At 37.9% G+C, this 24,064-nt stretch overlaps 1 protein-coding gene across 3 annotated transcripts in view; it reads left to right on the forward strand.

The window, feature by feature from the left end:
- Positions 1–24,064, forward strand: part of DCLK2 (doublecortin like kinase 2) — an 89,305-nt gene that overhangs the window by 45,140 nt on the left and 20,101 nt on the right. For 2 of the 3 annotated variants that reach the window (XM_075708829.1, XM_075708830.1), the window contains exons 3-7: positions 3,219–3,321; positions 5,750–5,851; positions 10,986–11,080; positions 20,206–20,278; positions 21,247–21,355. In XM_075708829.1, the coding sequence (XP_075564944.1) occupies positions 3,219–3,321; positions 5,750–5,851; positions 10,986–11,080; positions 20,206–20,278; positions 21,247–21,355 (482 nt within the window). Of the gene's footprint in view, positions 1–3,218; positions 3,322–5,749; positions 5,852–7,189; positions 7,241–10,985; positions 11,081–20,205; positions 20,279–21,246; positions 21,356–24,064 lie in introns of all 3 variants that reach the window. The other variant, XM_009482960.2, reaches the window with a different exon arrangement.

Below are 24,064 nucleotides of genomic sequence, written 5' to 3' on the forward strand. Positions count from 1 at the left end.
TTTGTGGATGTAAACCAGGAAGTGGCCAGATTTGAATCTCAAAAATTACCTAGTGACTGTAATTTAAAAAAAAGCTCTCAACACTATTGAAAAACAGATCTCATTTGGGTGCTTAATATCTTCAAGGCGTCTAAAGCTTTTCACATTTTCAGCTTCATGTGTAGAAGCTCACGGCATCAGGGCTAGCAAGAGAGTTGTTACTTGAAGGAATGACTACATATTTGACTATTTTTACTATGGTACACTTATATGCAGCTTTGCTAATACCATCTTCCTTTGAAAGGCATTTTAAGAAATAATTTGAAGGACTGAACAGTTCTTTTAGCACCAAGTGCAGCAAAACAATGAGTAAGACAGAGTATAGACACTTAGTGGAAAGAGAAGCAGTTTGACAAACAAATTTTGATCCATAACTTACTGGGATGACTGACACGCACAAGTTCTACTGCTAATGAAACTCTAAAAAAAAATAATGTGTTCAAAATTTTTTTGTTTTTAAATTTCTAAACTGATTAAATCCTGCTCAAAGCTATAAAAAAAATGCTATGTGATCTAAGTATAGATATTCTTTGGAGTCGAATTGTGTGATTTGCAAGTTAGACCACAGTCGACCTGCAGCATTCAAAATCCCATGCAAACGATTTATTAATTTCAGCTTTCCCTCGCACTAAGTGAACAAAAAACGTTAAAAATGTTATCATTCATTGCAGCATATAGATTAATTTTAATTCTGTAGGAAATGAAGACTTTATTTTATCATCTGTTCACACCTTGGGAGCTGCTCCTTTGACTTTATATATAAAGGCCTAGAAAAATAACCATTAGGTTGTACTTTTAGGAAAACAGAAGATTTCCATGAACCTGTTTTTAAAAATACTTCCCTCACCTCATAATGTATGGTTATTTGGGATTGGTAAATTCTAGCAGATCTTTATTCCTTGTTGAATACAATATTTCTTTTTTCTTGTACATTTTATGTGTAGCCAGTCAGGACCATTTGTAGGGAGGAGGACTTCCAGTATTCACTGCTGGAATATAGGGAGCACCTATGTAAATCTTTCTCATACTGGCATTTATCTGGCTTCCAGTTATAAATGTAGTTTAGTATGTTTTACAGTAAGCTAAAGTCTGTCTTCGTCTGTGACTGACAGGTGGAAGTCACACAGGTCAGGTACACAGTGTGCAAGCAGACCGAGAGGCTGGCATTAGCCTGAGCTCCAAAATGGAGGTGCTGTTGCTTCCCCTCCAGCAGTTTATCGGATCACAGGTATTCATGATTACTCCTGTGTATTCTTGCCTGGGGAAACTGTATATACATGAACATGTGGGAAAGCACCTCTGGAAATTAGTACCTTGCTTAATGTTCTTTATTCCCCTCCCCAAAAGTCATTTACAAAAGATTTTAAGGTGCGTTTCTTTGAATCAGAACAGAAAGATTAATTTTAGGCTCTGCTAAACCACAGCATAGTTTAACCTGCTTGAAACAGCACTGCAAGGGCATTGGGGGCATGAGCAGAGCAGTGATGGGTGGAAATGGCACCCGGTTTTGGGGGATTTGGGTGTGAACTTGCGCCTCACAGGACATTCTGCCCATATCCAGCAGTACTACTGGGATAAGTGTTCTGACAGCTTTCTCACGGCTCTTCCTGTAGTGGTGGGTTTGGGTTGGTTGCTGGATTCCTGAAATCTGTGGAAATGATAACGAGTCCTCATATTAGGAGAGAGAGTTATTAAGTAGAGAGGAATAAATCCCATGTTAGCAAAACTTCCCTTAAATTTGTACAGCCTTTTGAATCCAGTTATTACCGCCTCTTCGGTTAACTAGAATTAGTGGTTTCAAGTACAGCTGAAAATGTCTCTCATCAATGAGAGCAGATTGTCACAGCAATGGTAAGATAACCAAAGGATTTTGGTGATGGCTGGAGTCCTTTGGCTGCATAACACAGTGACACAAATGCTGGATACTGCATGTGGCACTGTAGTGAGGAACTTGCTGTAAGGGCACCGGCTGTCATTCCTGGGTGAGCTGCCATGACAACCGCGCTGCTGGTGAATGCCCTGTGTGGGTGTTCGTACAGAGAGCTGAGGGTCATTGATATTCTGAGTGTTTCTCTGAATCCTGCAGGCAGCTCAGACCCCTTCCTGTAGTTCTGCCAATGTTTACTATTATCACAGTGGGTAAAATATGCAAATGGTGTTGACAGGTAGCTAGGAAGACAGCTAGTTTCCCTAAAAGAGTTTTTTGTTTTACCTCTTTAATTACATGGTTTTACCAAATCATTCTAACTTTCTTAGCTTCTACATAGCTTTTATTCCTAGATCTCATTTGGGTGCGCAATGTTAAAAAGAATACGGAAACAATTATACAGTAAAATTTTAATCCCTTTACATTTAAAAAATAGCTTGCTACCTGCAAACACTTTTTTTTCTTTCAAGGGAGTTAGAATGAGTTTGGTGGGATTTCTTCTTGTGGCATTTTTGGTTTGAATTGTTTTTAAAGCAGACACTTGCTCCTTCGCAAGCTGACTTTAACTAACTTTTGAGGAGTGAGGTTTTTTCAAGGTCTTTGGGTTTGTGTTTTTAAAGAATGTCTAAACCAGTTTTCTGATATCCCCATCCTTGAAATAAATTGTAACATGATTACTGGGACAATGAAGAAAAGGCAGAGCTGCAAAGGGCATGGAAAGGACTCTATATTTCTTTTTTTCTTGAATATGGAATACCTTTTAATAAAAGGGAGAATTTGTTTGGTTGTTTGGTTGGTTTTTTTAACAGGACATTAAAACATGGAAATTAAATGCCTCAGAGCATAAGAAAATAGATTTGTAGATGCAGTCATTTTAACTTGACAGATGTTCCCACAAGCAATTAATGTAAGAATACAAGAAGCTTTGATATTTCAGTACTGTTTATAGCTGATCTTGTCAAAGTCATCAGCATGCATGTGTAGTTATAGGCAAAAATACAGGTGTTAAATGTAAGAGAAGGTGTTTTTGGAGGTGAGGGGCACTCGTATTTTACATTCTTGACCATGAGGTTTCCTGCACTACTGGGAGAGCTGAAGTACTTGAGAACTGGAGTGTTTCTGTCATTATAAAAGAACATTATGGTATCACTGTGAAAATGAAAACACAAACTTATTAATTGTTGCTGACTAACTGAAGATTTAGTATTTGATTTGCATTTGTTTATTTTGCTTTGTATATTTTGCTGTCAAGGTGACATGCTTGCAGGACTTCTTTGGAGATGATGATGTCTTCATTGCATGTGGGCCTGAGAAATACCGGTATGCTCAGGATGACTTCGTGTTGGATCACAGCGGTAAGACTGTACATCCTAAACCCACTGAAATAATCAACCTCATTGAGAACTCTTCCCCCCACCCCCCATTCAGTCCTCAAGAGTTGTGTGATTTAGGAAAATATACATGGGAATTCATTTTCCTGTGGATTAAAAAGTTTTTCCAAACCATCATCTGGATTCTGTAAGTCTCTTACAATGCACTAACAAACCTGATCTGTGTTCTTGGAAAACAGACCCTGACCCTAAAGTTACATGGAAAACAGCATTGAATTTTAAAAGGTTCAATCATGGATCTAGTGGATCTAAAATCTGTTAAAAATGTTCACTTTTGACATCTGTGCCTATAAGATGATTTCCATATTACTGTCTTTGTGAGAGTTTTGAAAAATCACATATGTAACCATGCTCATTTCAGGTCTTGAATTCACACATTCCAGTCTTGTCTGCTATAGACCAAATGTTGAACCTGTTTATATTGTAGAGGGTGTTGAGTGGGGAAGGAGGTGAGACAAACTGGGACTTTGTGCCCATGCTGTCTGCTATTGACAGATCAGGAATTTAACTTGTTTACGGAAGTTGTTTTTCTGTAAAGAGAAAACTTAACATTATAAGTTCAAGGAAAAAGCGCTCTCCTCTACCAGGGAGTTTTAGAATTTGCTTGGAATGTCAAATCATATATATGTTGTTTTTTTCTCCATGTTCATAGAATCATAGAATGGTTTGGGTTGGAAGGGACAATTAAAGGTCATTTAGTCCAACCCTCCTGCAATGAGCAGGGACATCTTCAACTAGATCATGTTGCTCAGTGCCCCATCCAACCTAACCTTGAATGTTTCCCAGGATGGAGCATCTACAACCTCTCTGGGCAACCTGTTCCAGTCTTTCACCACCCTCATCATAAAAAATTTCTTCCCTATATCTAGTCTGAATCCTACCCTCTTTTAGTTTAAAACCATTACCCCTTGGCCTATCGCTACAGGCCCTACTAGATGTGTTTTTTCTGTCTATATTGGTTCAGCTGTAGAATCACCCTGATTTTTTTAATGAAAAAATTAATCTGTGGTAAAGAAAACTTGCCCTGGCAAGGATCATCAGATTATTTGAGGAGAGCTTCAGGTTGTGAATAAGAAGGGGGGGTGGTGGTGCCTTGCTCTCAGGTAACTGAAAGTAAAATCACCTGCTGTTTTTCTAATTTTTACAAACATCATTAATTTCATTACAAAATCTTCAGTTACATCAAGAAGTATAGGTATATATCTAACTGCTGGTCCATACTTTTTGATGGATGGAGGATTCAGCTGGTTCCCATTCTGTTGTTATTGCCAGCATGCTACTTTTCCAGAACTGCCTGATTATGTTGATTGAACTACTGTGGAGGTTACAAGAAGGGTATTTTTTAAACATAGTTTTAGACTAGCTAAGATACAATTTTATTCTTATGCAGGAACGGAAGGGCATGGTTGTATTAACTCACACTGCAAATCCCAATCTGGGCAAAATCATAATTTCCCTTGCGGATTTTAAGGCTCTAAGTTTGCTTTTCCCATTACACCATGCACAGACTAATTGGGCTCATTTCCTTTCTGAGAACCCAGTGATGGAGGGGTTTTTTTCCCTTTGTCTCTTCATCTTTGGTGGTCCCTGCTTCCTCTAATAACTCTGGAGGTCTTAATGGAGAAAAGCAGGTTAGGTACAGAGTGGGACATGACTGGCAGGGCATGCAGCTCTATTTACTATTTTTGATGCTGACGTGGCATCATAATGATGGCATTGGCATCATAGTGATGAATAACGGGGACAAAATTAGGAGGGACGTTTATATGATTCCATTGGGAGTGATTTGCAGTGGACGCTAACTGTAGGAATTAAAATGCTTCCAAAATGTCAGTGCATGTGTGCCTATTGATTCCTTTCCCATTTAGGTTGTCCTTTATTTAATGATATATGGCTGATGGTAAATGGCAGTAATCTATTGTCTCAGCCTTTTGGAAGCAATAGACATTTTTCACCTCTTTAAAAATTTGTCACAACATCAGTTTCTTGCAAAAGAAGGTAAATGGGGCTTGCTGTGCAGTTGCCCTATATGAAGCTGCCATTCCAGTGTGCAGGATTTACTAATTATCAGAACAACTTTGGCATCAGTTGACTTCTTTACTCTTTCAGCTGTGCATCGGTACAAACTTGAATTATAGTAATAATCCAGCTTCAGGACATGAAGAAATATTAAATGCAGGATGTTACATACAGCATTTGAGTAGCTCAAATATGTTTGTATGGTATGTAGGTTAAAGTTCTGAGATGCTCTTATAAATTTGTTTCATTCAGTTGGGCAAGTGTGTTTAGAAAATAGTGATATTCATTTTCTGGATAATAAGCAGCAACAGTAGTGTTTGGAGGAAGCCTGTACATTGAACTGTTGTCAAAACTCTATCTGCTTGCTTTGTAGAATGCCGTGTTATGAAGTCCTCTTATTCACGATCATCTGGCATGAGGCATACTGGGTCCAAAAGTCCAGGACCTTCACGTAGAAGCAAATCACCTGCCTCAGGTACTACTTCTAGGAAAGAGCTGAACATGTAAAATAAATGAAGTTAGAATTTGTTTAATGGGGTGAAAAAACTGTTGGCTCTGTGTGAAATACAAGTGCCAGGCTTTGTTTCCTGAGGGGATAAAAAAATGCTTTTTTTTTTTTCTTCAGTTTGTCTCACAGATTTAATACTAATTTATAACAAAATTTGCATTTATTTTTGAATCCTAAGAAGAAATGTGGTTTCTCTTTTTCAATTAACAGGCACAAAAAGTTTCAATTTATGAACATTGGAATAATTTGTGCTAATTGTACGCTTGGGATATGTTTTCAGCATGGCACTTGATTTTCTTGAACACTTAACTACAGGATGGTTATGTGGTTAAATTAATGTTCATTGAACTAGAGTGTACCCTTAAGTGTTTTGAATTTGAAAGGTTTCTCCTATATAAGCCTAATATTGTTGGAAATACTGGATTTTGCTGTTTCAAGTAATTTTAGGAGACATTCTGGAATGTTATAGCCCATTAAGAGAGAAATGTTTTTTCTTCTTGTGCTTCCTGTAATTTCAAAGAAAGGTTCACATTGTGTTTTTGCCAGCAGTTTGGCTGAACACCATATGTTCCAACCATTGAGTGTTTTATACAAATAAATAGAAGGGAGAAACTTTTTTTTTTCCTTTTTTTACCTCTGCATTTAATTTCTGAATACAATAAAACTTAATTAATTTTTTTCCCTCAGACCCAGAGAAATAGCCCTGAAATCAAACCACTGAATATGTAAATATACAATGCTCTGTTTTGAATGTAACTATACATGTAAGCTCCTGTGTGTGTATTCAAAACTACAACATGCTCCATATTCTCATTTCTGTATCAATATTTGTTTTGCTTAATTGATGCTGGTGAAAGTAATTTTATGTCTTTGGAAGTGGAATATTTATCATCTGTTTATAAAGGTTGAATATTTAACTGAAAAGCTTCAAAGAAAGATCGCAGTAACAACAAAGAAAAATATAGCATGAAGGGCAAGTTTCACAACTGATCTACATTTCATGCAATCCTGTTAACTCCAGTGAGATCACATGGGATATCTATCAACAGTGAATTTTATGCAAAGTATTTGGAAATCAGTGCTGTCTTTTCCTTACTTATTTCTACTTAGACACCCCTTTGGTTAGGTTAATTTGAAAAAATTATCCAGAGTGTCTTGTATTTATCCTTCTATTTACTTGCCATTTTTTCTCATGTAGTCTTTACTTATCCTTATATACTCTTCTTCCTTTCATGCATGTTTAGAGTGGTTTAATAACTTCTTTCCTTAATGTCTTTTTCCTTTGTGTCAAATATATGAGTACAGTAAAGAGGGGTGGCCACTACTCCAGTGCTTACTCTTCAGCAAAATCCCCAGGTGAGCCATTGCTATTATGGCTGTATATCACTAGTGTGTCTCCTCCCTCTCCATTTACCTGTATTCTTTTCACTGTATTTGTGAATATTTTCAATCTTGAAACACACATTTTGCATTCGGTGAACAAGAGACGTAATGGGTGTAGGTTTTCTGTTGAAGAAGATCGTTTGAGTGAAATAATATAAATGATGCTTTATAGTTGTTGGACATCTGCTAATGGTGTCAAAGTTAAATTTGTAAAGGTATAATTTGACTACAAGTAGAGGAGCATTCTGAGGAGCAATACATTTGTATGTGTGTTCTAAAGCATATTATAATAGAAAACTTCAGCGCAGAAAGACGGGGTAAGAGTTGCTGAAAAAAGCAGTGCAAAACCACGTGTCATAGCTTTTAATTTTATTTGCAGTTTCTTACCTTCCTTTGTTTTCTTGTGTTATTTCAGCCTAAGTTCTAAAACACTGAGAAACCTCTTTGAATCTTCAGTTCAAATTGAAAGTATCTCCAAAACAAGTAACGTGCATTTTGATTAGCAAATAAGTTGAGATTTTGGACCACACTAGAAGTTAACAATTTAAAAGGTGTTCATAGATTCTTCAGTTTTCAACATTCCGATATGCTAAAGAATTGTAGCCTAATATGTACTACTTAAAGAATGACAGAGAAGAATTTTTTTTGCTCTATATTCAGGCTGCTTCAAACCTCAAAAGAACTTATACTTAGAAAATAGATTAAGAAAGGTAAGTTTTGCATATACATGAAATAATCAGCAGATCGATAGCACTGGACAAGCTTGTGCCAAAATTTAATACAGATTGCTTGTGCATTTTTTGAGTACTGCTGTCTGAAATAGCAGTGTTGTGGTTTAATCCCAGCTGGCAACTAAGCACCACGCAGCCGCTTGCTTACTCCCCCCTGCAGCGGGATGAGGGAAGAGAACTGGAAGGGTAAAAGTGAGAAACCTTGTGGGTTGAGATAAAAACAGTTTCATAATTGAAATAAAATAGTAATAATAATAAATTTTAATGAAAAAGAAAATAACAAAGAGCAAGAAATAAAACCCAAGACAGACAAGTGATGCAAATGGAAACAATTGCTTACCACAAACTGACGGATGTCCAGCCAGTCCCCAAGCAGTGGCCCGCGCCCCGCCAACCTTCACCCTAATTTTATTGCTGAGCATGACATCATATGGTATGGAATACCCCTTTGGTCAGTTGGGTCAGCTGTCCCGGTTGTGTCTCCTCCTAACTTTTTGTGCACCCCCAGCCTACTTACTGGCAGGGTGATTGAGGAGCAGAAGAGGGCTTGAATCTGTGTAAGCACTGCTCAGCAATAATGAAAACATCCTTGTGTTATCAACACTGTTTTCAGCACAAATCCAAAACATAGCCCCATACTAGCTACTATGAAGAAAATTAACTCTACCTCAGCCAAAAGCAGCACAAGCAGTTGGCTGACTCCCTGTAGATGCAAAATTTTTATATCTATACAGGGCTAATTCCAGCTTTTAGTGTTGTTGCAGTTGTGTACCAACTCACATGCAGTGGATCTCAGAAGACATTGGCAAATGTATCTACAGACAGCTCTTTTACATAGGACCCTCAGCAGAGCGTACCATGTGTTGTAGAATCATAGAAGGACAAAAGTTGGAAGGCACCTCTGGATATCATCTAGTCACACCCCTGGCTCAGAACACCACCCTTGTTCACCAAGCATATGTAAGATATTAGCAAAGAGCTCGAATACTGTCAGTATGGGCTGGGATGGTCTTCCTTAGAGACTTACGAGAGGGAAGAAGATTACGTTAACCAGTCACTGTCACAGGTACAGTTTAGTGGTTCTGTCTGTGCTTAGAAGGATGGTAGTGACTTAGAGACAGAGAAGGAAGTCTTATAGTGTAGGCCTCAATGGTCATGTTCAGGAAATAGGGACCTTTCTGTGAGCTGTATAAAAAGAATTAGGGAGTGAACAAAAATTTTTTCCTCCTATAGTAATAGTTGGTCATTTGGAAGCAAATTTTTCTACTGAAGTATCTCATTTGTGGTCATGAACTTTACAGCTCAGTATTTTTTCTAATGGCTAGAGCAAGTTGTGTATGCAAGAAGCGGAAAACAGTAAGATAGCATTCAAGAGCCCTTTTCATCGTCATACTTGCAAATCCTTTATAAAACAAGGATGCATTGATATGCCAGGTTTCAAGAAGGTTATCTAAAACAAAGTGATGAAAAGAAGTCTGCAGGAGGGACGTATACTCCTAAATACTTCTAGCTTCTTAAAAAAAACACTTAAATAATTTGCCTATTGTTCTTACAGGCAATCCTTGTCAAAGTCAAGACAAAAATATCTAAACATATTGAATGCTTTTAGTAGGAAAGACTAAGCTCTCAGTTCTGTAACAGATCTGGGACTGTAAAGTCAAGTTACCAGACTTCAAGATAGACTTATTCTGTGGCTAAATGCTAATTAGTTATGTCTTAACATCACACATCAGAGAAAGATTTTTGTGAAAAACAGGGATTTGTGGAAGTTGCAGTGCAGTCAGCCTGGCCTATTGGCAGATAGACTGCCCAGGTTGTAAAAATAATACTTGGAAGGCATTTTCAGCACTCAGAGAATGTTAGGGTACTAGGTTAATAGACACTTGTAAAATAAATTCAATAGCGCTGGTTAAGAAGTGATGCATAACCCATGACAGATCTCTGAATGTGCAAAGGATATGTGCAGGTGTAACTTATTTACTTTGAAGCGAAGTTTCTGTTTGCCAGGGTTGCTTTTTTCTTTCTGAAAAAATAATTCTTCATCATGAATCAGCTATGAAACCTTCTTAGCTCTTAAATTTCTGCCTAGTATTTTCCTCTCCCAGGAAAAATGAGGTTCAGCTAGACAGGAAATCATGTTGCATCATATAATGTTGAGTCATATTTGTGTATGATGAGCAGTGTGCTATTCTGTCTGCATAATGAAATTCATCAGTTTGGTTTTTTCAGAAAAATACAAGGACTGACCTAAGTTATATTCAAGTCACCAGAGGTATAACAGATCAGGCCTCTCTGGAAAACAGGACTTAAAATGAATGAACCCTTGAAGTCAAGAGGGGAGGATATTGGATGTTTTCACTGAAACTTAAACTTCTTGGAAGTTCAGAAATAACCTACTAGCTTTTGCCTTGTTGGGTTTTTTTCCCCCCCTAAATCAGTATTTTTCTGAACTACTGCTTAAGTTCTTTATCATCCAAACAGCTCATACTTCTTGTATGTTTGTTTGTTTTTCTTGGAAAAAACAAGCAAAACAACTTGTGTTCTGCGAAACCTTCTACCTAGAAAGTAAGGTTTTGATCCAAAAAGGAGAGATGGAGGGTCAAATGTCTTTATGAACACTTTGTCTATATATATTTTATTGTGCGATATCACAATAAATTATATAATTTAAAAAGGCTATGGCTAATATTTGCCCAAAGCTCTTGCATTGGCAAAGGACAGAATAGGCCTTTTTAATCTCTAGAATGCCAGTGCAATATTTGTGTGTCTTCTTGATCCCATATCCAGCCACATGAATTTTGAGGGCACAGTTGTGTGGCATGCAAGTATACAATTTATTCCTAAATGCCGAGGAGTCTGTTTTGGTCTTTGTATGCAGACCTGAGTGAAAACTTGTCAGAGAGGTATGTTATGTTTAAAAGCAAGTAAGGGTTTTTGACTTTCATTCACCTTTTCTTTCATTTGTTTGCTTTTATTGCTTTGGCCAGTTAATGGAACCCCAAGCAGTCAGTTATCCACCCCAAAATCTACAAAATCCTCCAGTTCTTCACCAACAAGTCCAGGCAGCTTTCGTGGACTCAAGGTAAGTGCAAGAACCATCAAAAACCCTAAATTCCATTCTTCATTGAATGATGTATTACAGTGATGCTGAAGAAGCGAAAAAGAAAAAAAAAATTATAATTCTATAGGGTAGCCTTGCTAGTATGATTTTTGAGTTGAAGTGGAGAAGAGATGTAAACTAAGATTTTCATATTTTGTCTTTGCTTGGCAGGATGGAACTCTCGGCTTAGGAAAGGTGGAGGGTGATGGTGGCCTGAATATGCCAGTTCGCCCTCCAAATTTTCCATTGTTTCATGGAGTGCAGAAACCCCACCAGTAATTATATTCCTCAGCCTATAGAAATGTAGTATCCTCTTTTGGATACCTTATAGTCTTGTAGCATTGCCCAAAATTTCATCTGAAGCACCCTTCTTCATCCATGGCACACAATTTCACCCCTTAATGCAGTCTCCTGCCTGAAAGCGTGTGAGGGGTTCCTTTGGGAGCAGCCTGATGCCTGGCAGATTTTTATCTGTGTTGCACCAAGAGAATTCTGTTCCTCTCCCAGTTAAAAATTGGTAGCATTTACAGTTCTTAGTGGCTGCTCTGTGCCTTTTGCTCAGTAAAATAAAAGGAACAGTCTGGAACACATTTGAGCATCTTACTGCTGCATTTGTGCAGCTGTCCTTTCAAGGAGAATTTTCTTATGAAATCATCAATTGCAGCCTTTCTGGAAGCACACTGGATGGTTCACACTCATTATTCTGATCAAGTAATAGCTCCCATTGGTGAACACAACAGTTGTGAAGAGGCTGCATAATTCTGTAGCAAACTGTTTTCTCAATTAAGAGACTGGCTAAAGGACGTGATTTGAATAGTATTTAGATTTGGGTTTTGACATGGTAATTGTTACCAAGTCTTTGTCTGATTTGCAAGGAGTATGGCACTGGTTTCTGCCAGGCTTCTGTGATAATTCTGAGAAAAGACTTTAATTTATTTGTTTAATTCTAATATATTTTAACTGTTTGGTTCATTGAGGCAATTTAGTGTTGATCTCTGCCTTTACGTTGTTGAGCTGTACCATCCCATAGCTTCTCTTTGTCCAAAGCAATGTAGATTGCCCTTTCCTGTGTAAAGCATTTTCAAGAGCAGTAGTAGTTCTGACATTGAAAACTAGAACTGTATCTTAAATTTGTCTGGATAGCTCTGCTATAGAACTTACAGTAGAAGACACCAAAATCATTGGACTTGAGGCTCTCAGCTGGTCTGCACTATATTTAACAAACGCTCTTTTGTCTGTCTTTAATGAAATTACAAGTTTAGAAACTAGATAATTTGGTTCATTTTTTTCCCATGCTGTCCTGTCTGCTTTTAGTTGATTAAAGCTCCATTAAGATAGAGATAATTCTGATAGTAACAAGCAATTTTCACCAAAGTGGACGTGTCCTCTTTCCCCTTCACTGTCAATTTCACTGAAGTAGGCTGTTGTACGTTTTCATTTTGGAATTTAATTGATGCTGGATACTAATGGGTTTTTGTGTCAAATAATTCATCCCTATATGACCAAAGAAAACAGCAAAAACAAATTAGTCATCTCAGACTTGATGTGTTACTGAAGTAGTGAGTACCTCTTGTTTTATCCCATTAGGATGCATCTGTTCAGTAGGAGGATCCCAGCTGTGCTCCTGAGACTAAAGATAGGGAAAGTTATCTGGTGAATCTCAGGATAAATTCCAAAAGGATAAAGTGCACTGTGCAGTGACCCTTGTTTCTTGATTATGTTCTAGTAGTAATGACTGTTTTGGTGAAGTATCAACATAAAACCAGTAACAGGGAGGCATGGTTTTATGCAAAACCAGATTCTTTTAAAAAGTCCATTATTATTTTTGTAGGATTGATCTTGCCCAGTCTGATGAGGAAAACAGAGGGAAACAAGGGACCAATTTTATTATTTTGAGATTACTGCTTTTCCCTTTTGTTAAATAATTTCTTGCTGCTAAGACTGCATCACTGCACAGACAAGTAGTCTGGTTTCCTGCACTTGTATAAAGAAGGTGCCATGCCTACAGCTGAACGAAAATGTAGATATAAATACCATGACAGACAGTGAAAGAATAAAACATATTTCTGAGTTTTCTGGCTTTGGAAATGCAATATTTTGGCTGATTTGTTGTGTAGAAATCATATATGGGTTTTTTTGTAGAGCATGAAACAGCAACACTTAATAATGGTTTTATATGAGCTTGGGCCAGCAGGAAAAGGGAACAGATCAGGGTTGATGTTTCTATTTCCTGTAAAGAGCAGACCATCGGAGCAGCTGTACATGAACTGTACTTTAAAAACTGTGTTGTTTGGAAAGCCAGAGCAGAATAAAATATTTGACTATAAGTTAGAACCTGGCTAAGCATTTTGAAGTTTTGACGATCAGCGTAGAGCTTAAGCGATAATGCTAGTCATCAAGGCACTAAACTTGCCAAAAGATACTGATTGCAATAGCAATTTTTCTTCAGTCTCAGACTTGCATCATATTACTTACTCAATCTTACATCATATTCTCCAAATGCCACTTTTCCTTTAAAGTGAAGTGTCTTCAGTCCCCAAGGATTCCTTCTGCTTCGCAATGCTTTATAAGCAGAAGTGGTATGCTCAAGCACAGAAAAGTCCTTGCAGGAAATACTCCGCACAAACAGCTTATCTTTAAAGAGAAGGGCTTTCCTTCTGTTCTTTTTAGCTCTTCCAACCTGAGTGCCCTTGTGCTATTAATTGTTCAGTACATACAGTAGGCCAGTTTGCTGCCCAACATCCCAATCTTGCAGAAATGTTTTAAAAAAAGTTGTACTGGAGTACGAGATTATATTGAAGTAAGGAATTTATGCTATGGCTTAAAAATATTAAACACTACAGAATTTTCCCACAACCCCAAATAAATGCCTTTATTCCAGTAAGTGACAAATATGGATACCATCCTCCCAGTTGCATGCTACTATGTATTCTTATTAAAGTTGCTTATTTTTAACGTCCCAATTTTAGGTTGTAACTAAGCATTTCACTTTGCAGAGGGTTTGTTTCAAGGTAAAGATTTAGATATAAAAGTTAACAATTACGGACATGAAGTAAATGACCAGTCTGCATGACATTCTTTTTTAAGAAAATGTGCTGAGTTTCTTATTTTTCTATTAACTTCTCCATAGAGATTAAAACTAGTGCATGGATTAAGAAATAATGGTAATAGTGCATTAGGTGGCACAGGATGACTGAGAGGAGTCCTCTTGCTGTTCTGTAGGCAGGTGACAATTGAAAGGTTTAACCTTTTTCTTTGGTTCTGAGTGTGCGTTTATAGATAACCAGATATGCAATGCTGTTAGGGGTACTTTGACTCTTAGCTCTTCCAGTACATCTGTTACTATGCATACTTTGTACCATAAAAATCATCCAGAGACTAAATCAAATACGAGATTTTGGAAAGTGGTGTTGTAACTTCCTTATGCTTACTTGGATGTGTTTTATTGTCCCCTCTTGAAATTAAGTACCATAAAGTCTTGTCATCTTTTTAAAAAGAAAATAAAATAGTACAAATAAAGAAGTTTTACAGTTGAAGGCTTTCTTAGAATCACAATTATGCTAAATAGCATTGTGTTTGAATTTGTCTCTGTATTACTTTTTCGATTGATTGACTAAATGACCAAAGTGAAAGGGCTTTAAAACCTGATCCAATAAATAACTTAGGCATTTGCTTAATTTTAAGCTATTGAGTAGTCCCTTTTATTTCAATAAGGATGTTAATGTACTTAGTTAAACATGTACTTAAGTGATTTGAAGGACTAGTGCCTATTTTCATCAAGGTTTTAATCTTTTCAGTTTTGTATACATATGCTTCTGTTAGCAGTTGTATGTTAAGAATGTTTACGCGCAATTATACAACCTAGTGACACAGGTGCAATAGCAGTTCTTAGAGGAATTCTTTAACTGCTGCCTTTGTGAATTTACAATTCAGCGTCTTTCTTGCTCGTACAGTGGAGAAAAAGAGTTGGCTAATTTGTGCTGGTAGGGAAACTGAGGTATTGCACTTAGTGTCAAGTCCATTCACCGTTGTCATCAGTTTGCTAAATGCTTTACATAATGTGATGCAACTCAGAATCTTTTTAGAAAAAGGGTAAATCTTTCTGTGGTTCTTCAGTGTTTCCAGAGCAGTGCAACAAAATGCATGACATTACATGTGTGCCCTACCATGTATGCTCAAATTAATGGTAGCAAAATCACTACATTCTAATTGGGTATTGTATTGTTATAAGTAGCTTCTCAGTACAGTTGGATTACTAGCTGTGTTTAAGTATCGCTTAAAAAATACAAAGTTTGTGTCTTACAGATTATGTTACAACTGAGCATTATAGTAATAAATACTAACAACATCTCACTGGAAGTACTGATTATATAAATAACATTTTATTTATGTTTGGAATATCTTTTAGCCCTTTCTTACTGCAGCCTTTCAGGATGAATTACAGTGACACTCTAAAAGTGTCCCCAGATTTCAGAGAATACTTCTGCAAACAGTTAATTCACAATTTCACTAAAATATTCATAGTCTACAGTTAGATTCATCACCAATTTGAATGTTTTCATAAAGACAGAGAAAGCTTCTTTGAGAATATCAAGGAGTTTGTCTGAAGGCATGAGAGTTCACATTCTCTTCTTAGCCTTCAGACGAAAGATTACCACAGCAATGCCAGATCAGAACTCAAGGAAAAGTTAACAATATTAGACATACTTTTTTCTAAGTTTGGCTAGAGGCACTTTGGGGATATTACACGATCAAAATAGGAACAATAATGTTTGTGTAGGCGTCCCATATTTCTGTCTGGAATTTTCCAGACAGAAGGGTGTGGGTGTCTGTACATACATGTCCATGTGTACCGTACAGCTCAGAATCTCTTCTGCACGTTATGAATGTGCTGGAGGACAAGGGCAGCACATTTAGTGCATCTTAGACATACTATGAAGATGTTGATCAACCATAGGAGGTCTGACTGAAGTCAAAGAAGCACTTGCACATATGGGTACAGGACAGTGTACACAGGACCTTTGTATGCCTAGCAACCTGATGGCAAAAGTCCTTCATTTCTATCCAGACAGGCAAGAAGGACAGACACAGGAAACATTTAGGTAGGTGCTCTAGAAGGCACCACCCCATGTAGCTGCTAAGAAGTTAGGTATTGCCTTCAATATGAAAAAAGCCCCAAATGTATCCACAAACATTTGTGTCATGGGCAATTAATCTAATCCTGAATGCAAAGGTTTGTCAACTACAGTATCATTCCACTTGACGAGAAAATACGGGTTTATATCTGTGGATCCTCCTTACACTCTCGTGAGACAAAAACCAAAATCCCACCAGATGTGTAATTATCTGGGATTACTTTCTTATGTCCCTGTACATTTCTATTTTAAATACAAGCACTATGTGTACATTTTTTCAGGTATATGGTAGCATTTTGACTAAAAAGATTTATTAAAAACCTTACTGCTGGACCAGTAGATGTATCTTGATTAAAATAGCTGTAAAGCTCCTGCTTTTTCCTTCCCAAATCACTGACTTACGCTCTGATCCAGATTTTGAGGGAATCTTGCGACAGTCCCTCCCTGCTACTTATACATCACCTTACATTTGCATACCCATTTCAGTTCATGCTCTTGGACTCAGTGATGGTTTAAAAGCTTTTATGGCTTTTGTTTGGTTTTTTGTGTTTTTGGGTGTGGGTGGGGTTTTTTTTGTGCTTTCTGTTTCTTATCATTAACTTAAAAATAAAAAACCTGTTATACACAGTATCTGGCAGGATACAGCTGTCTGGCACATTATACGTTGGATACTTCAGATAGGAAAAAAAAATCCTAGAGTACAAAGTATAAAATAGAGTTTTTAATGGGTTGGGTATTAGGAGGAGTGAAAAGAAGAATGCTAAATACCTGCTTTTTAGTTGTTATGTCACGGTGTAATAAGCATGTTGGGTACATACTACATATAAAATGTAGGGAAATATGTTTAGATATTTTTGTGAACCTTGAAAATGGTTATTCCACAGAAAATAGTTCAGCATGTAAAGAAAACAAAATAGTTGGGCAGGTTTTTTTCAGCTCAGTACCTTTTGTAACTTTTTACAGCATCTTTAATTAATCTGTAAAATGATATGCAACTAGTTTTGAGAACTGCGTGTTCAGGAAGGTATTCTCAGTATCTCTAACAACTATGTTGTATTGTGCATTTGGCTCTGGATGTACTGTTGAAATACAAACTACCTGCAGGGTGACAACCTGAGGGAAGTAAAAGGCATAATTGTTATGTTTTGCATTGCATAATTTTTAAATGCAACAGGAGTGACTGTTGGCGTTAAGATGTTCTTGGCCAACAGCATCCACATTCTGAGACAACTGTTCTGTTCGAAGGGCTGGATAGCCATTACTGCTCTAAATTACTCTGTCAGCTTTTAAAAACAAAGAATCAAATTCTGCCTCAGGTCTGAGTTTTTTTAGGACTTGCATGTGTACGTGAGAGGGTGGATTTAAGACCTGTGCACTCTGGATTTTGGAAGAGAGCAGTAGTGCAGTATGGACTGGAATACAGGAGGAGGAATTGTTGCAAAACCTAATCTGCGGTGTGATTGTAGATGCCATCCATATTCACTAGCATAGTATCAAAGCAACATGCATCCTTTTCTCTTCTGCTTGCTACTTCAGGAATGGCTAGTGAACCAGTCAAGTCTACTTGCTCATTCAAAATCTTTACTTCACCTTCAAAATATCTGCAGCTGTTGGGATACCAACAGTACAAGATAGTCTAAATACTACATGTCACTGGGTAGTTAAATGATTAGAAAATTACTTTAATTATAGAAAGAATTTTAATCTGTGTCAGTTATTGTAAATTCCTATCTCCTCCCCACCTTTTCTGGCTAGTCAAGAACCTTACAGACATCTTAAGAGTTTATTTCTACTGTGCTCTGACACAGTAGGGAAAGACTGGACTGATTTTGCTGCTGAGGAACTGACACAGACCTACAGCACCCAAATTACAGGCAATCTCTGTCATAGAGTAAGTTCGGCCTCATGCCTAGAGCCACGAGGTGAATTAGTGGCAGAGCTAAGGTTAAACCTGCCGTTTCAGATTCAGATCTAGCACCTCAGCCACAACAGCAGTGTTAGATTTTTTTTATTATTATTTTTCCCCCTTTTCATATTCCTTTTAGCTTTTTTTCCTGTTGCTGTTCGCTTCCTTCTTGTAAATACTGTGGTAAAAAGCAATGTGCCCAGTCGTGCCCTGACCTCATTACAAGGATGAAGGAAATTGGAAATGGGGGCTAGATATTCCCATCTATTGTCACTCACTGAAACCCCCAAATAGATTACTAATATTTTTGGCTGATGACTAATACTTTGCAGTGATCTGTTCTGTTTTCTCCACTTCATGCTTGAAGAAAATGTTACTGACTGGTTAAGAGACTGACTCAGGGTTTAGCACAAATGTGGTTTAACTCAAATGTCCTTGTTCCTGATCCTTGTTAAATAAATGGATAACTTGGAAAGAGAGCAGCATTAACATAGCCTGGTTTTAAGTTATTAGCAAGGAGCAGAGGGGTAGCTGACTGGTTGCTGTTTGATGCTACTTCTATGCCAAATGCTAGTAAACATCATTGTTTTAGAGGCTCTGCAAAATTCAGTTGTACAGCTTTTAGTTACTGTACCTTTAGCTGATTTGGCAGCTCAGATGCCACTAGAAACTTAAGCATTCATTAGCATTTCATGAGCCTTTAGACAATATCCCTATCTGTCAGTTCAGTTCTTTCATTGACAATAGTGTTAATGATTTAAAATATTCAGCAGTGTAACCAGATAGTGTCAGCTAAAATGGAAAATGTTGCATTTGCATTCCTGGTGTCATGCAAAGCCATTTCAACAGACACTGAGCTTAAGGCAGAGAAGCATTTTAATCCTTTATGTAATGAATGGTGAGAACTACTATAGTAGCTCATGAAGAAAACAAGATATGGAACTTCACAGAACAGCAAGAAATGTTACGTAGAGGAGGGGGAATGATCTAAAATGTATTTTAATTTCATAGAGCATCCCTATACTTAACTGTAATGGTTAATAAAACAGTGGTGCATAGGGCACATCCAGTACATTTTACTATTTATGGAATTCATTCCTAGGCCTCCGTGCCTTTTTAAAATAAAAATTGATTGTTGTATATGTCCGCGGGCAGTATTACAGGATGACTTTAAGTAGAATTGTGACGATTCAGATCGAGTACCAATTAAGTTGTTAGCACAGCAAAAGTAGTTTTCTTCAACCTTCATCCTTCAAAATCATTTAGATATTTGTTTTTTACACAGTGTCACAGTTACTAAAACTAGATCTATGTCTGGATACATATCAGACATCTAACTTGAAATGCTTGCAGATGTCATAAATCTTCACATCCATAATAACCTAAAATATAGACTGCTAGATTACCAAGCAAGTCTGACTATTGTAGAAGTACCCAGCCACCTATGCCAAAATTCTCTTCTTTAAATGAAAACTAGTAGGGTCATGCAGGCTTTTCTACATTACCTTCCTAGCATGCTTCACTGCTAATCTAAAGAGAGCATATACTGACAGAGTTCAGTTGGGGAAACCTCAGATAGTGCCAGCTGTGAAGAGATGTGTTAAACTAGCATGAGAGCACGTGCTTGCTGCACCGGCCACTGAATAGTTGTCTGGAGATGGCCATCTCTGGCTTACATGAAGATGTACGCAGAGTGCATTGTAATGATCTTGTGTAGAACGAGGAGGGAACGTTGCCTCCACACGCACTGGCTCTGTAGTGTTTAGATGGAACTTGGTGCAGCTGGAGGGAATTTTCTTTGCTGTTTACTGAAATCTGTTCAACTCTTATCTAAATAGGAATATCAGGGCTGAATCTTAAATTGGTGCAAGTGACAATGATGTATTATAATGATGATGAACTGTGAGAAAGCAAGAATAAAAATAAGATGGGAGTAGAAATGTAAATTGACTCTGTAGGTGTGTTTAGGGTGTTTTTTTTTTTTTAACTTTGCTGGGTTTTTTGTCTGGCTGCTTCTTGTGATTACTTTACCATCAGAAATAATAAGTTCTTATGTACTTCCATAGATCCCTCCACATGGTGGATCTTCTTCCAATGTGAATGGTGTACCTGAATCACCCCATTGCCAGAGTCCTGAAGGTAGGACACCAATAATTGCTAACAATCCTTGAAAAAATTTTGTTGTAGGTGACAAGCTGGTTTAGCGCTTCTAGACGGTTTCCGATGACTCCAATTCATTTTTTGTTCTGGGATGTTTGATACCTTGTCAACAACCTTATCTTGGAAAAATTGTTATCGCATTCTCTACATCAAGGTAGTAATGTTAGGAAAAAAATTTTGTTCTTTTTTTGTCAAGTGGTAGCATATTAGTGGACCCTGCTCTTCAATAGTCACTCTCAGGAATTTGAATGATTTTGAACATGACCTGCAGGATATCACCAGAAATGTGTTTGTGGCTGGATTGAAAGTGGAGCCCCCCTCAAAACAGCACATTGTGCTTCAGGTAGAACCACTAGCCCATCAACTGACCTTAGCTAAACTTAACCTTTCATTCCTTACCTCTTTAAATCAATGTTATTTTTAAAATTATTTTTAAATTTTATTTTTTAGTCCATTTTTTAATTTAAAAATACTGAAATAAGCAGCTATCAAACTTATTTGCATTTTGGATGTTTCAGCAGCACGTAAGGGAACTTGAAGGAATTTAGCAGATAAAACTTTTGGTTCTTTTACGTGTATTGTAGATTAATCTTATCTGAATTTTTTGTTAAGTATGCAAAAAGATACAGTAAAACAAGTATTTTGAGTTCAGAAAATATTTAGACTAAGAACTTATAACTGTATTCATTACTTTTAGAATGTGTCCACACAAAAACATAGTAATATTTGATTTGTGTGTTAAAAGGTCAAACAACTCTGATGAGTCTTATCTTGTTCTTTCTTATGTTTGAGATAAAAACAAGAGAATAAGCTGTGAAGACAACAGCTTACTTTTAAGTTTTGGGTTGTATTTGTGACTGTTCTGTATCTGTGGAACCCATTGGGGATATATCACATCCTGCTGACACTTCTCTTCAGCTTGCATTATTGACCTTGTTTTTTTGCAGGTGTGAATGGAAACAAGTGCTCAGGGTCCTCTACCATTCTTGAGAAGTATAAAGTGGGGAAGGTGATTGGTGATGGCAATTTTGCTGTTGTAAAGGAGTGCGTAGAACGGTGAGCAAGGAAATTGTTCAGTACTGCTGTTCATTTTGCTGGATAAAGCCCTGTAGAATAATTTCAGAGAAAATGTGATGAGATGACAGCAAAGAGCAGTTGCAAAGATATGCCTACAGTTCAGAAGAACTAGGCATAGCAAAACACACAGAACTTCATATGTATTATTCCAGCAACAGGATATGAGAGCAGCAGAGGAACATGGCTTTTTATCCCAAAAACTAAAGGAGGTGTCACCTTCTAATGGAGACTCTTAAGGAAACCCCACAGATCTTCAAGAAATCCCCTCACACAAGAACAGGATGGTGTGGACGGCAGGAAATTGTATGTGGCATCTGAACACCCCCCTTCTGCCTCAGCAGTTCTGCTGCTATAGTATCCTTACTGCCTGCTGCTTAAATGATTTTTCACAGCTTTCAATATACTGTGGACAAAGTATTCTTAAAGGCATGCAGTTGGTGGCTATTAGCCTGTGCTACCGACTCCCTTGTGCTTGCTTCTTCTGTGAGGTAGTGTGGTGAGTAGCCAGAGACTTTTCAAATCAACCCTTCGATATTCCAGACTCTGAAATATTCTTGTGCCTGATTTCCCACGGGGTAGACAGGATACCTTTACAGACCTGTGCTGTGTTACTGCTCTTCCTCTGCAAGCTCTGTGTCACACTTTGCTGCTAGTGCAAACATAACAGATGATTTGACTGTCACTTTCTCAGTGTATTTTTTAGAACCACCTTCTGCTATCTTCATCAGTCTGAGAGTTATGTCAGCTTCTTAAATATTATGAGGAATCTCCAATTTGTATGCAAATACTGGGCAAATTCAGCAAATGTCTGTAAAAACCATAAAAGTTACACAAACAGTTTCTATTATTTGATCCTCATCTGCTGGTTTTATTTAAATGAAAATAAAGATAATTATGAATGGAAACATCTCATTCCAGTCTTAGCAGATCATAGATGTGTAGATAGATACTTTTGCCAAGTCATTCAAATGGGCCAGAAGGGTTGGGTACTGAGGCTGAACCTGGGGCCTCCTCTGCTGAAACATAGGTGGATGGATCTTACAATCCATAACTTTCTGCAGCAATTATTGCTTTTTCTCAAGAGAACTGTTTCTTCATGGTGTATCTGGATTATTTATCTCCATTACTGCGAATAATATTGGCAGGTGGTATGTAACACAATGTCTAATACACCCTTCTGGTTTATAGCAGCAAATGATAATTGTTATTCTTAATACTTTTTTGAGAAAGTGATGTACAAGCATGCAAGGTTTATAGAGTAAGGAACAAAGACTGAGGTGGCAACTTCTAGAGATACTAGCAGAGTACAGTGCTGATAAAGAAAAAAATGGTGAAATATGATCTGAAGATGCTACAGTTACTGCTCCAAAGAAGTTCCTGTTGCATATGCAGGTTTAAGATAATGCTTCTCGTCAGTGTTAACATCTAGATTCCAAGGTCTTGCTTTTTTTTTTTTTCTTTTGAGCAACAAATTACCAACAAACTCTGTTTCCTGACAAGCATTACCACATCAGTGTGTAATCATGTCCCTACTGCTTTAAACACGGCAGGCCTGTTACAAAAACTGTGAGAAGGCAATATAGCCAGCTGAGTCGCAACTGGATTTCTGTCCATTTCATTTTGCGAGAAGCTACACATAAGAGGCTTGAGTGAAACTGAATAGAATATTTCAGTTGGAAGGGACGTACAATGATGATCTAGTCCAACTGCCTGACCACTTCAGGGCTGACCAAAAGTTAAAGCATGTTATTAAGGGCATTGTCCAAATGCCTCTTAAACACTGACAGGCTTGAGGCATCGACCACCTCTCTAGGAAGCCTGTTCCAGTGTTTGACCACCCTCTCGGTAAAGAAGTGCTTCCTAATGTCCAGTCTAAAACTTCCTCTGGCACAGCTTTGGACCATTTCCATTTGTCCTATCATGGATACCAGGGAGAAGAGATCAGCACCTCCCCCTCCACGTCCTCAGGAAGCTGTAGAGAGCAATGAGGTCGCCCCTTAGCCTCCTTTTCTCCAAACTAGACAAGCCCAAAGTCCTTAGCCACTCCTCATAGGACATGCCTTTCAACCCTTTCACCAGCTTTGCTGGTCTCCTCTGGACACATTCAAGGACCTTCACATCATTCTTAAATTGTGGGGCCCAGAACTGCACACAGTACTCAAGGTGAGGCTGCACCAACACTGAATACAGCGGGATAAGCACCTCTTTTGACCAGCTGGTTATACTGTGTCTGATGCTCCCCAGGATGCGGTTTGCCCTCTTGGCTGCCAGGGCACGCTGCTGACTTGCACTGAGCCTGCTGTTGACCAGCACCCCCAGATCCCTTTCTGCAGGGCTGCTCTCCAGCTGCTCCTCTCCCAGTTTATACTTGTGCCTGGCATTACTCTGTCCTAGGTGCAGAATCTGGCATTTCAAGTCGTTACATTTCATCCCATTAATCACAGCCCAATGCTCCAATCTATCTAGATCCCTCTGCAAGGCCTCTTGTACCTGAAAAGAGTCAACAGCACCTCCCAGTTTGGTATCATCATCAAACTTGCTAATGGTGCATTAAACTCCGACATCCAGATTGTTGATAAATACAGTGAAACAAGGGACTGGCCCTCGAATTGAACCCTGAGAAACACTGCTGGTGACCGGTCACCAGCCAGAGGTAGCCCCATTCACTGCAACCTTCATCCTTATTAG

The sequence above is a fragment of the Pelecanus crispus genome, chromosome 4 (genome assembly GCF_030463565.1).
Source record: "Pelecanus crispus isolate bPelCri1 chromosome 4, bPelCri1.pri, whole genome shotgun sequence".
Classification (NCBI taxonomy): domain Eukaryota; kingdom Metazoa; phylum Chordata; class Aves; order Pelecaniformes; family Pelecanidae; genus Pelecanus; species Pelecanus crispus.